The sequence below is a fragment of the Morone saxatilis genome, unplaced genomic scaffold (assembly GCF_004916995.1).
Source record: "Morone saxatilis isolate NCDOM2014 unplaced genomic scaffold, NCSU_SB_2.0 Contig17, whole genome shotgun sequence".
In the NCBI taxonomy this organism is placed as follows: domain Eukaryota; kingdom Metazoa; phylum Chordata; class Actinopteri; family Moronidae; genus Morone; species Morone saxatilis.
Window position 1 is genome coordinate 11,732,114 of NW_023339729.1, and position 14,901 is coordinate 11,747,014.

General features: G+C 39.8%; 1 protein-coding gene across 2 annotated transcripts; it reads right to left on the reverse strand.

Moving 5' to 3' along the window:
* On the reverse strand, positions 1-14,900 carry acox1 (acyl-CoA oxidase 1, palmitoyl; the record flags this gene model as incomplete). 2 transcript variants are annotated; one of them, XM_035660658.1, is given in 14 exon segments in its annotated part: positions 1-1,252; positions 2,121-2,327; positions 2,701-2,844; positions 3,739-3,844; positions 4,737-4,916; positions 5,577-5,767; positions 5,856-6,018; positions 6,178-6,347; positions 7,430-7,545; positions 7,695-7,814; positions 8,018-8,125; positions 9,219-9,379; positions 12,921-13,080; positions 14,681-14,900. In XM_035660658.1, coding segments are annotated over 14 exon segments (1,986 nt in total). In that variant the 5' UTR covers positions 14,790-14,900.
* Position 14,901: the final 1 nt, after the last annotated feature.

Consider the following 14,901-nt stretch of genomic DNA (forward strand, 5'->3'; position numbering starts at 1 on the left):
ACTTTTGTCAGGGACTGTATATATCTCAACCCCACACAGCAGGGAGGGAGGGAGGGTACTTATTCACATATGCAGTGCACATGTGGCCTTTTTACACACTTGACATATGCAAAGCTTGTGGACACACATAATAGTGTAACCATTCATTCTAATGATCAAACAAAGCTTAATAGAGAACCACCATACATGATTAAAAAAAAAAAGAGTGAGCTAATTTTCTCAGAAAATTAAGAATCTGGAACAAATCTCCTCAAACCACCAAGTGATTGCCTCACATACAGTGTCTCTCTGCTCACTGTTGAGTTCAGCTTCTATCAGTGTACAGTTAAGTATGCAACCTACACACTATTAGTATCTGTGACGTGGATCATTCAAATACAGCAAGATATGTGACAGGTGGTGGGACAGGGATAGAGCAACTAGAAGAGAAAAGTTGCATCAACACTGTGCAATACTTTCTTAAAGCCAACAGCAATTGCTAAAAGATCATAGATGAATGAATGCCTCTTAACAATTATAACAAACAGCACAGTATCTTTAAACCACGTTGGTCCTTGTAGTCAGGGGAAACAACCAAAACAGATTTTGCTGTTGTCTGTTCCCAACATAAAACACATTCATAATAACATTCTCTTCTCGTTAGAAAAAATGGCAATTTTTATTTTGACTGGCTCACACAGAGGAGTCATCAGGCACTCAGCAGAAAGTGAAATACTAATCAGCTTTACAATCGAATTTCTCTACAGAAATAAAACTAAAACTGTACTTAATTACTTCAATATTCTTAAAACTACTTTTGGGGCTCAAAATAATGACTTTATTAGAGATTTCTAGATATAATTTGCATTCCTTGTTTCGTTTCCATTCCCCTCATTAATAAGATTCTTCGGATTGTTTTAGGTCGTCCAACCCCCTGTTCGCAGCCAACTCTGATTTCCACGTCACCTGAGAGCATAAGCTTGCCGTCTACATTCCTACAAAATCTTACAGTTTACCATGGCCTTTAAAGAGGTTGATTGTGGTGTTCAACTTAACCACATATAGAGAGACTAAAGTAGGGAAGGCTAAATTCCTTCAGACTGGTAAATACCAGCTGATGGGGTATGAAGACCGTCATGGGGTTGATAGAATACTGTGACATTTGTGCCTGTATGCACACAGATGAAGGGTCACAGCCAGGAATCAATGTGCAAGGTGTAGCTCACAGTTTGGACCGCAAAGGCTTCAGGTACTTGTGGAAGGATTCATGGACCTGGGGATGAAAAAAAGAGCCTTTGTTACACAGAAATAATGAGCAAGACCTGGGGAAAAAATACATGCTTATGCAATCACACGCACAGTCTCCTCCACATCTGTGTAAGGTAGTATTTGCAGCTGCATATTTTGTTCTGTTATGAGCATCCTCTGATCCCAAATGATTGTGGTTGGCCACACAGTGCTCAATAGTGGAAGCTTGGGTGAATCAAAAAAGCCGTTTATGACACTTCATCTTTCATTTCTGCAAGTGACTGATCAACTTAATGTGACCCTATCTGGACTGTCTCAGTGTAGTACATCCCAGTCACAAAAAACTTTCATGTCACTACATACATTCATCTAAATTTAACTGTAACTAATGTTTTTTATTATATACCAAAAGAGTAATGGTGTCATAATTCCAACAGATACAACCTTCACTTTTTAAAACTACTGCCCCTGTCATATTAAAGTGCTTCTGTCACCAATAGATATAACAAACAGATTGAGAAACTAAAAAGATTAGTTACACACTTCAACAGAACATGTCATTTGTTATTTTTAACTGGTCACCAAGCTTCAAAAGGGTGGATCTAATCTCACAGGGCAGATTCTCAGGAAGGAGGGTAGTGATATGGATGCATGAGAGCAGTGTGCTGCAGATCAACAGAAAGAGTAACATTTTAGACTCTCGTGGGGTTCAGTAAGCACCCTGCATCCTTTTCTTGTTGCTGGTGTTTAGTGTATGTCTTGGCCTGTTGGTAGCTTGTACGACCGTAAGGCTTAGTCGTAATTAAATCCTTTTGACCTAACAACAAAACCCTATATCGGTGCTACGTGTGCCATGACACTAGCATTATTTCACCCGTGTCACCCTGACTGACCTCTGTGGCGTTTAGGGGTGAGCGGCGAGCCCACTCGAACATGTGCTCATAGACGTTCCCATCATATCGTCCCAGGACTGAATTCAGCTTCTTGTCATGGAGGTCAAAGGAATCTACCAGTGCCACAGCGTTGGGCCTCAGCTGAGACAGCAGCTCCTTGATACGAATAGAAATCTGTAGCACCTGGGGCACATTCAGCAGTCCAGCCTGAAATAAAAACAGATAAAGATGTAGATGAAGACATGCTGCTGGATCTCACTCAATTGCCTGGACAGTGAGGAAACAGTAGAGACAGAAGGTTGTTCTGACCTAATTTTTAATTTAAAAGCAAAACATTTTTTAAATTGCTTTATTTAAACAGCAGAAGACTAACAAGGCATACACATCCAACACACGAAGACTCCATTTTGATAGCGCCGAGACAAAGAGGCAATTGAGGCCGCTGTTCTTTCATATGGAAGCAGACAGTGAAACTGACAGACCAAAACCACAGAGAGTAAGCAAATAACTGGAGCACAGTGTGTCAGTTAACACCTGCAATAAGGACTATATTGTTTCTATGTGTTATGACTTTCCTGACCTGTAGGAAGTCTCCAGAGTTCTTTGTGATGCCATGCAGGGCGTAGAGCAGAGCCAGGGTTGACATCACTGAGTGTATGGCTGTGTCACCAATCTCCCCCAGTTTGTCAGTAAATAACTTCACTACAACGTAGTGACAGTGGGCCTGGAGAAAAAAACAATCAGGACATGTTAAAAGAAAAAGAAAGAAAATTTGACTTTAAGTTGCATCAGAATGACATTTTGGGCCTGGAAACTCTAAACTTTCTCGTGATGATAAAATGCCTTAATACCAAATGATCAAAAATATAATTTACCTAGAACAAATAATGCATGGCACTGAAAGATTTTTCTCCTTAATATAATCAGGGTTGGAGGGTTATTTTAAAAACTGAAATATTATATTACTAATTACTAATTAGTGAATTTCCCTAGTGTGGGATCAATAAAGTCTGTCTTATCTTCTGTAGTCAGTAACCAAATCTGTTTTACAATATTAAAGTAACATAACTTGAATACTTTCTGTTAGAGAATATCTGTATATCTGAAAATATCTGTATTCTATATGACAACAGAACAACATAACCTTATAAAATAATATGAAACCAAGATTTCAGCATCAAAAATGCTTCCTCTGCTCAGTGTATTTAAAATAGAAAAACTTTTCATGAAGCAAATTCAGGCAGCAGCTTAGAGAATATTTTCACAGCTGGAAGGCAGAACTAACACTGTAACTGTAATGTCATTTCCCTTTTCTACTTTAATGACAGGATAATGTAGAAATTTCCTCACAGTGAAATGGTTTCACTTGACACCAGAATAGCACAGTCAGAATCGTGTTGTAATGTGTGCTCACTGCGCATGTGCATGGTAATACATTGTTATTATTTTGAAATGTTTTTTTTTAAATCCCAATTAGGTAACTATGTTGCATGCAATCCATTACTCCCCAAGCCTGAAAATAAATTATCTTTAATACTGAGCACATAAACTCGAGGAAATGTCAATAAATGCCACTGCAGAATGTAGAGAGAATGTAGAACACAGTAAGTGAACTTACATCTGAGGCTCTGACCAGGTCAATAGCACTGTTGTTCCAGGCGTCCTCCGGGCTCTTCCTGCGCTGCAACTCCTGCTGGATGCTCTTAGCTGCCAGCGCTACTAGACTACAGACACACATCAACCCAAGCCGTCAAAATTTAAGTTAATTAAAAGAAATGAAGACACTTTATATTCAGTTTAACTTTGGCTTTTAAGTACAACAGAGGCTGATGATGAAATGAGATTGTCTTTTTTTACAAATTGATTATCATCAATGAAATCTATATTTCTTTAAAGATATATATCTCAAGTTTTGAAGTGAGCCTCTTCAGAAACACAGAAGAAAAGATTGCTAACCCACAATTCTCCATTGCCTTTTATCCCTCTAATGTCTGAACTGGCAGGCCACATTGTGTCTCCCCCCACTAGACAGGCTTAGCCACTTTTCGTGCTCATCACACAGCTGACACTGACTGCCAAATGAATTTAGATGACTAAGGCTGACAGTATGCAGGGATGTGATCAGGGGAGCACATTACGTCAGACAGTGAAAAGGACAAAGGCAGAAATATGGTAAAAATGAGAGAACAGCTGGTTTGGGCAGACACTGAAACTGATTGGACTATCAGGGTGATTGATGTTGACACCAGAAGCTCTGGCCAACACCAAGACCTGAGATAACTTAACAGCAGACAGTGTGTCAAAATGTATCCCTCCTCTTTAAATTTACAATGTAGGTATTTAGCGAATATCCAGTATCCAAACACTGAGAGGCAAATTTCAGATACACAAATGGCCCCATTACATGCAACCATGAGCTAAGAGTCGATGGGTCATAGCAGCAGTACCCTGACTAAGGATAATTTATGTTTCACAGCGTAAATAAAAAATGTGTGCAATGAAAATGTATAAAATAAAGCTCATGATCACGGCTTTCAATGGCTAAACCTGAAATGAATACATAATTGTCATTGTCCAACCAACGAGGTCACTGTCTCCACTACTCCTGTCTCTTACATGGCAGCTCGTAGTTTGTAGACCTCCACCAGGCTAGCCAGGTCGTTTATGTCGACCACGGTTGGCCTGGCAGCGACGGGCTGGGGCTGGACCCTCTGGTGCTCTGCTTCATTCAGGTATGACACAGTGCCGCTCAGCTGCTGGCCTGCCTTGGCCCGTTGGTAGCTCTTCACCAGGTATCTGCATAGGCAAAAGTTGAGGAGTGTTAAAAAATTAACTGTGGGTGCTTGAGGTAGCTAGTGAACTATTTGTGTCTACAATCTTGGAAATCAGCCGTGCCCAAATGCAGTATTTCTTGTGGTACTGTTAAGAAAAACAATCGGCATTTCTTTCTGTTCCAATTCATTTCTTGACTGTATGACAAAATTAAGAAACTAAACATTCAACAGCCATTCTAACCTGTTGTTATCCTAGTTTTTTTTTTTACTAACACCAAATTAAATGTTTTGTGTAGTCCAGGTTCAGGTACAAGCTCACTGAGCACTGTACATTTCATTAACTGTTTGCACATTCTTGCGAAGCAATATCCCTTTAAAACAAAACATACAACATAACAGGTTGACCTTTACAGTACTGGTGATATAAAACCACAACAGCTATCATTTAGGGATATTCAATGTAACCAGTGTTTGTTTTTGCTGTTAAGTGTGGGTGTGTCCTCTGCATTTGTGGGATGGTAGGGCTGCTGAGTGGGCGCATGTTTATGACTACATGTGTCTATTTTTGTCTCTGTCTCGATCTTGAAGCAAAGACATTTCTAGTGTGTGTTTGTGTCAGAATTGGGTGGAGAACTTGGCTGTGAACTTGTCACATTTGTGGTCATTTGTGTGTGACATGTACCTTGCAGTCTGCAGCATCATGACTGTGTTCTCTCCCTCGTAGGTGCATGTAGGGGTGAAATTGACATAAATATCTGGCAGGGCGCTGCTGCGAGAGTAGCCGTGGCCACCACATGACATGCGACACACCTCAATGGCAGAGTTGGTTTCCCAAGTAGTAAAGGCCTTCAGACCCGCAGACAGGGCATGAAGCTGTAAATTGGAGGGCAAAGAGGGTGATCATCATCCTCAGTCAGTCATCATTAAGCTTAGATCACATGCTACATGTTTATGTCAGTACCTCAGGCAGTTCACTGAAGTCGCCCTCGTTGATGTCTCCACTGATGCGTTGGTAGGTTTGACTCATATACTGGCCAACAAAAGTGAAGCCATAGGCCATAGCTAGCAGAGGGAACAGCTTGTACTGCTGCGTCTGGTAGTCGAGGATCTGGGGCTCTGGCTCTCTGTGGGACAGAAACACACAGGACACACACCCTGTCAACTGGTTGTGCATGCATGACCTTAAGCATGTGTTTGTTTGTACTTGCAGCTTGTATGGGTTATGCAACACGTGTATATCTGTTTGCTGAAGTGCCTTTATGCACTCATTTGTACTGACTGACCCTGGCCGGATTTCAGACTGGTGACGAACAGAACTGTATCGGATGGCGATGGTGCAGGATTTGGCGAGGGCTCGAGCTGACTCGCCTACGATCATGGAGCGGATGAACACCATGGTGCCGTAGGTCAGCTTGGCACTTGGTGGTTTCACATAGGTTCCATCTGGCTCCACCTAGTGGAGAGACAGAGTCATTCTTATTGGGAAATCTTACACACTGTCCTTGAAGAAACAAGTGAAGCAGGTGTGTGACACTGTAAATTCAATCTAAGGAACTGAAGGTGTAACTGAAAAAACAGCCCCCCTTTAGATGCAGCAAAACTGTAAATGCATTCAATAATCTTTGCTCACTGTATCACAAGATAGTCACACAAACCGGAAAAACAACACTTGCTCCACTGCAAACACTTTATAAACAAACATTCAAGGCACGAGGCAAAAAGCCAGAGGTATAATCTCTCCTTAGTGTTAAAAATTCTTGTTGCAGATGTTTCTTTTGTTTTAATTGTGTTTTCATACTACAGTGTTCTTTTTCTTATAGTATTTTATATTAGTTAATACTACAGTTCAAGTTTAAGTACAGTTCAGTTTAATTGCTGATGCTTCAGAGCTTCAAGTCCCACTCTGAATGAAACATATACACTCAGTTCCCTAGGTACACCTAAGTAAAAGTAATGGTGTCTGGAATGAATCCTGCCTTTACTAAAGTTATAATGTTCAGTTTTTGAGATGTTGATTCAACTTAAATGTTATTTTGGAAAATGTAGTTTGTGGTGCTGTTGAATCATACCACATTATACTGACAGGTGTTTGTATTATTTTGTCCATCCATTCCTATAAACGAGGGTAAGCTAAACAGAAGTTCAGAAAGAAAGGTAGATTATGTCCTGTATTGATAAGACATTTGGTGGTATTTGTAGATCTTTATTTATATTAACCATAGTGTTTTGTGTCTAGGACACATAACTTAAGAATACAATGCAACAACTTCCCTATTTGGTAAACAAAACACAGTTGTGCAGGTTGTTGCTTAAAGGACCAGTGTGTAGGATTTAGTGGCTTCTAGCAGTGTAGTAGCAGACTGCATCTCACACTCCCTTTCCAAGCGTGGTGTAGGCATGAAGTGCAATTACACTCGAACGTCACAAATTTCCTCCAAAAACCAAAAACTCAGAATAACCAAAAAACGACGGTAGTAATCAACTTAAACAAGTCTTTTCCTGGACCCCCCATCAAATCAATTGGTGTCACATTACCTTGGCGTATTTCATCAGCATGTTCTCCCGTGGGATTCGAACATTCTCTAGTTTCAGGAAGCCGTTGTCAACTTCACTAAAGCCAAACTTGGGGCCAATATCTCCAACCACAATACCTAAGAGAGAGAGAGAAAAAAAAGAGCAAGTAAACAGGGGTGTGAGAAAGAATGATACAGATAGAAAAAGGGATGCAGAGACAAGTAAGTAAATGAGGGCTGACTTTACCACAAGCAACACATTCACAGACATCACAGCCGGTAGTTACCTGGTAGGGGTACATGTGTGTTCATGTCGCGGATGGGTACGATGAAAGCATGCAGACCGTGGCAGTTTCCCTGAGTGTAAAGCTGGGCTAGAACTATGGCATGGTTGGAGGTCTTTCCAACTAGAAAGAGAACGAGAGAGAGGGTTGAAACTAGTTTGTTCTGAAAAAACGCAGGAAAATATTAAATCAAATAATCTTTCATCAAATTCATCATTCAATTCCTTATTTATACACATAGGGATTCTGCTGTTAGGTCAATTCCAGGCTGCTAAGTTGCTAACAGTCCTAACACTGCAGAGACATCACAGCCTGAATGTACTTACGTCCTCCAGGCCACCATTTGATGGAGCTGATTGTGGGGCTGTTTAAGACAAACTCCTGAGTGGCTGGATCATATGTGGCTGTGGTCTCCAGCCCTCTGAGGTGAGTGCCTAGAGAGACACAACAGATCAAAGCACACCAAACACATAGACAGGGAACACATACATACAGAGTACAAAGTTGAAAAACCAAAATGAATGGTTACTCAGTGACAGCAGTGAGACATGAATCTGTAAAGCATGTTTACAACTGACATTGTAAGCGACAAGTGATATGACAGATGATTAGATCAATCAAACACATTATAATACTTGAATACATGAATCATACAGTCAACAAAAGATATCTCAAAACAACAAACAGGATAATGGATCAAAGAAACATGTTTAGCCCACTACAGTTTGATATATAAATATGTTTCTGAACTCTTTTCAATGAAAATAAAATGGATGAAGTCAACATAGATAAGCAAAGCAGTGAACTTTGTTGAGGTTTGACAGATCTAAAAACATATGTAACAATCATATTTTAGGATAAAATAATTCATGCTTTGTCTACGGCATGCCGTTTGTGAGATGGACTTGGAATTTGCATCTATATTATTGCTATACTCGTCTGCAAACATAAAATAATCTACGATTGTAAATAAATAAAACAGTTCTGTTAAAAACACATAAAAGGGGTTAGTAGGAGAGCAAGAAAGTTGGTTAAGTTTAGTTCTTGGAGGGCTATAGAGTGCTTGAGATCAGGGAGCAGGGATTCCAGAGATAGGCATGAAAGTAACTGGGAAATCTAATTTTGAAATCAATCAATGTATATTTTGTTTGCATTCACTATCATGTTAACCTGAAGCAGCTTAGAAAATTCAGTTAGACTTTGGGATTTGTTTACATCCTGTTTGTCCACTTGTGTCGCTTTCCCTACTTAAATGAATGAACTATTTTCCGCCAAAAATAAATTGCAGCAAAATAAGGACAGCTTAAAAAAACTGGCATGCCAGAAAAAAAAAACAATCTTTCTCAGATAATTATTAATGGAAAATTAGTATAACTACATATTAGGAAACTAGCATTAGTAAACATTATTATTACTACACAATTTTGGTGTCTACTGGCAATGGCAATGATGAAACAGCCAACTGATCCCTGTCTACTGACAGGCCTTAAACAGGCCTGATATTTTGGGCTGCTCTGTTCATTTTACCGTGGCCCATCTCAGTCTGAGCGTAGGTGCCGACAATCTCTAGGTTCCAGGCAGGCATGAAGAAACGGTCCATTTGCTGTGGGGTAGCCTGGTTGAGCAGTGTGGGCAGGAACATCCCCAGATGGAGATCCAAGGGCTCTGGCCTGTCGGGGTGCACACACCTAGGCCACGCAGCACAGGGGTAAACGGACAAGAAAAGCAGGTGGTAATGAAGAAAGGGAAGGGAAGGAGATAGAAAGTGTAAACCCAGTGTACGTGCAGATGGATGAGGACAGAAAACCCACAGGAGGAATTATGGGAAAGAATTGATATGGTTTATTGTCAAGGAAAAGAGAGAAGAACAAAAAGAAGAAGAGATAAAGAAGTTTGTGCAAGCAAGCAGTAAGGGTGGAAGTGACAAAGACAAATTAAATCACCTTGTAAGCATATCATGCACATCTGAATGCACACGAACTGCTGATTTGATCATAAGGTCATAATTTGGATTGAAACTTATTTAAATTCCATTTAAATCTCTCTTCAGTACATAGCCAGCCTTAGCCAGTATCATTTTAATTATTAGGTGTTCAATATCGAAAAATTAGAGGTTGCACTGGCATGAGCGCTATATGAAGCACACTTACACACAGAATCAATCAGGGAGGCCAGAGTTGCCAACCTGGCGACGCTAAATTACTTTCCAGACGCTCTTAGCGACTTATTCAGACCAAGCCAAGAAATAGATTCCAGTATATTATATTAATTCCCATGCATGCTGCTCAGAGTAAGCACAGTCAACGGCTCTCTCTTAACCAACAGCACTGCAGTCTCTCCCTCTCCTCCTGCGTTGTGCACAGGCAGTCAGTAATTGTGGCATGTTGGCCATGTTGGCCACGTTTGACCTTCTCTCTCACTCTCTCTCCAGATCTCTGGATTAGGGCGACCCTTTGGCTTACATGTAAATAGTTAGTTTTACTTTTTCACTTGAAATACACAATGTGCCTATAGTGATTATTTGGCTAACAAAATTCAACGCCAGAGTATGTGTTGCTGTATACCAATCAGAAACAGGTTTGCATTTGCACTCATAATTACAGGCATCAGATGAATTGATGATGAAAATAACCATTAGCTGCAGCCCTGGGAAAGTGGCCATGGGCACATTAGGTTACATGTTCCCTTACATGAACAAATTGTTCATTAGAGACAGGGCCATCAGTTCTAAACTTTCAGGGTAGCTTTGCACAGATGATGCACAAATTCATAATAACATCCACTTGGCTTTGTAACAACAAGGCAACAAACAATAGCTGGCTTGGCCTACATTCTCTCTCACCACAGATTTTTCGGCCTCTCAGATTACAAAGAGACATTCAGGAGCTAGAACTCAGCCTCATTGTGGCTCCCAGACCACGTATTTCTGCTGCACATAATGTAGGCTCTCTTGCTTTTGATGTAAGATTGCATAACAAGGACAGAAAAATGTCCCAGTCTACGCCACTACCTGCTAATTCAGACAGCAGAGGATCTCAACATCCAAACCAAGGACAGGCTAGATAATCAAGACTTAATTACTGATTCAAAAAGATGCAAACTTAGTTAATCATTTACAAAGCAATCAAGACACAAGCAATCAAAATGCACACAAAGTTCATTATCAGTGCATTATCATTACATAAAGGGGAAATGAGAGAGTTGTGAGTAGGAAAGCAGTAGAACTACCCAATGTTGAGGGGAATATGTTTTGGATGAGATGAGACTAAACTAATTTTATTTTAATCCTGAAGGTGTAAGGGACAGCTACTAGTTGAGCGATGTTAATAGCGCAGTTACATCTATTATCTAGTCACAAAGTACCATCTCTTGTTAGTACGAAATGTCACACATGAGTACAATTGTCAGGACCCACATGCAACTACTTTTGACTTTTCTACATGATTTAGATCTGTCAAACATATACAAGAAATCACCAGACCTACACCTGGTACTTTACAAACTTGCCTCTTTTCCTGCAGCAAATATAATTTTGGCTTAACATTTAAAAAAAAACACAAATGCCATTTTGTGCTTTTTAAGTACAGCACAGTGAGATTGTGTCTGAGGGCTTTAAACAAGTAAATAAGGTAAGGGCTAAGTCGAGGACTGACCGTGACCCATCTCAGTTTGGGCATACGTGCCCACAACTTGGAAGGACTCTGCCACAGGTAACCATTTCCTGGCCTGCTGAGGGTTGCACTGGCTGTACAGGGTTGGGAGGAACATGACAAAGTGTAGCCCCATGGCCTCATGATGGTTGCCTCTAACCATACTGGGTGAAGAAGGGAAGGTATAGGATACACAACAGACTTGCTATTATTCAAAATGCAACTGATGTATTTGCTGTTTGCAAGACAGTTAGTTTTTTTTATGGCTGAGATTTATCTACACTTTAGTTTTTTGTTTGGACATGGTCCTCTGTCATCTTAAAAATGTAGTTTAGTATTCAGTCAAATTCAGTGGTTGAACCAGTAAGATAAAAAGTCTCCGGTTGAGGTTCTTCATCATTCGAACTGGATGACATGGCTGTATATCTTTCTTATTTACATTGCCTTTTAGGGATTCTATCTGGAAACGTATCAAATCACTATTGCGACATACATGACTGTAGGTTTTCCATTGACCGCCTGCCCTACAATCATTCACTTGTCAAAGAGAGCAAGTACAATAGATATGTGATCCATGTCTATCCTTTTTAAAGCAGCCACAATCAATATGATGATCTGAATGTGGACTGCATAATATACAATAAACAGGCTGGCAGAAAGCTTGGGAGTGCAGAAACAAAGCACACTGAAAGTTTGACCAAAATAAATAAATACTACTAAACTAGATTTTAACTGAGTCAGGGACCCTTGAACTGGTGAAAGCTATGAAAACCTCTTGCACACCCTCTGACACAGTTATAATCGTATGATGAACTTTGCTCCACCTGACTTTGTTTGCTTCAGGGTCACATACAGCTACACTGACTTATATTACACATTTGCCCTAAAGACAAATCTAAATGATTCTTTGGATTCTGTACTACCACCATTTGTAAATCAAGTTGTTTGCTACAGTTACTTCCACCCATTGGGGCCCATTTGTGAAATAAAGACTTACAATTAAAAATACAATGTGGAGAATAAAGCACAATACTTTTGCTTTAATAGTCCACCAATGAATGACTGCGCTCATATAATGGAGCTAAAGCTATAACATGATGACAACCTTTGGTATTTGAAAGTAACAGTGGTAATTTTGTACATTAAAAGTCGGTTAACAAACAATCCAGGTATGTTATTTGATTACTGCCATAAAGGGTGTGATGGGATTAAAGCCAAATTGTGTAACGTTTTAACCACATACATTATGTGCAATTTAAATAAATATAAATTCCACAGACTTGATCCTGACAGTACTATATGTGACAGAGATCATAATCTTTTTCTTTATGTAAAACGCACGTCAGTAAGTATAAAATAATACTTCCCTGAACAACGGGTAAGCATGCACAAATGATTACAATCTTACACTCCTTGTGTGCCTGAGTTACTTAAGCAGCTCCATGTTTATTTACTCCTCCTAACAGAAGATTTGACTGTGTGTGCACTGCTCTCCCACAGGCTTGCAATTACGTCGATCTATCTGGATCTACAGTATGAAAACCAGTTGGCCTCACATGTCGACTCCGTTACCACATACTTCTTATAGCAGTAGATCTCCTCTGGGTCTGCAATGCCATACTCTCTGAGCTTCAGGATCATTTGAGCACTTTTTCTAACAGCCTGGTCATAGCGCTCACTGCGGGACAGGAAGTTTGGGTCCTCCTCCTGAAAGTCCGGGTCGCTGAGAACCATTGACTCTACAGTAGATAGTGGAAATTAGATCAGAAATGTATCTTTTAGTCCATACAGCTGCTGTGGTTTATACAACTGGAAGTAAAAGTCAAGACCTACATATTATCAATGCTTAACTGGACATTTGCAAAATGTGTCTACCCGTGTGTGAAAATGTGTACAAAGGCTTCTGTGAGCTGACTGGAAGCATAAGATTACTGGCCCGCATACAGTACACCCATGCATTATCAAGGCAGCATTACTTCAAAAACTGTGTCACAATGGAGGGGATAAGTCCTGCAGTCTCCACCGAAGACATGCGAGGCCAGTGTCGAGAAAGGAAGCCATCTTTTGTCAGAATTTGGAGAATACTTGTGTTTGCAATCCTCAGCAAATGTTACACAAGTCAAAAATGCACTCTATCGTGAACTTGACTCAACTTAGAGCAGTTTTTGCCCATTTGTGTTTAACTTCCTTGTGAAAAAATTTGGAAATAATTGACTTTTCAAGTCAACGGATACTGTATATATATAGTATACTGTCGCTTTGAGGCTAGATTGTCTCATTTGGGAAGAAGTTTAGGTTTAGCAGAGCCCTCAGTGTCTCTGAGGGACAGACCTCGTGGGCCATGTCTTTCAAAGGGTCCAGACCATGAATTTAGTCACTTTTATCTTGCCAAAGCAACATGACACAGATTTTTAGAACTGAAACAATGACTCGATAATTGATAAGTCAATGCAATGGACAGAAGTAATCTAAAACTATTCTGATAATCAATTAATTGTTTTGAGTCCTTTTTTTTAAGAAAAAGTGTGATTATTTACTGGTGTGCTCATTTTCCTAAAGTTATAAATGAAATGTCTTCAGGTTTTGGACTGTTAGACAAAACAAAACAGTTGAAGATGTCATCCTGGACTCCTGGAAATTGTGATGGACATTCATTTCAACTTTTCTTTTATACATTTTAAAGTGAAAAAGGTGAATTGGTTACTTGAGAAAATACCCAGATTAATCAATAATGAATAATGAAAATAATCATTATTTGAGGCCACAGTAATTTACAAATGCATGCTGATTTAAGAATGTATACAGACATAGAAAATGAGATGTATGAAAAAAGTTTCATGTAACACATTTTCAAATGTGTGCACACTGACAAATTTCAGAATGCATTTGCACACACATATATAGTCTTCAATTTTGACCTGAATTACTTTTAAATTCCTTCCACACTGATTCAGACAGTGTGTGTTGTTCTCTGCTGCCTACCTAAAAGTCCACAGGTAGCCAACACTAACATCACTTTAATCAACTATTGTAAAGATGTTTGCTAAAAGACACGAAAGCCGAATTCACCTTTGCAACATACCAAACGACCCTAACATACCTGTCTTTACAAATAGCAGCTTAAATGGACGTTGTGTGACATAGACTTTTAAATACAGTAAAAGTTTGGTTCAGTTCCGGACAACTGGACCGTAACGACCGCAAGCGTCGACACAAGCTCCTCTCTCTCCACTAGTTATACTCGTTTCTTACCAAATATCCCTCATCATCATCAGCATATGTCACGTTTTAAGGTACAAGCACAATAATCGTCAGGCAAAGAAGACATTTCAAACTCACCAATTTCTCGCCTTCTTTTGGTCTTTTCTGGGCCCCCGTCCAAAATATACGTCAGTTTCTCGACGTCAAAAGTGGCATTTTGCCGCTCTTTCATAATATCAGGATTCATGGCTCTATAGCTGAGTTAAAAAATAATATCTTGTGAAAAAGTATAATGGGAATGGTGTTGTATAACCTCTGGAAACCAAAAACCTGACGGGTCCTCTTCAAACGGCCTCCTC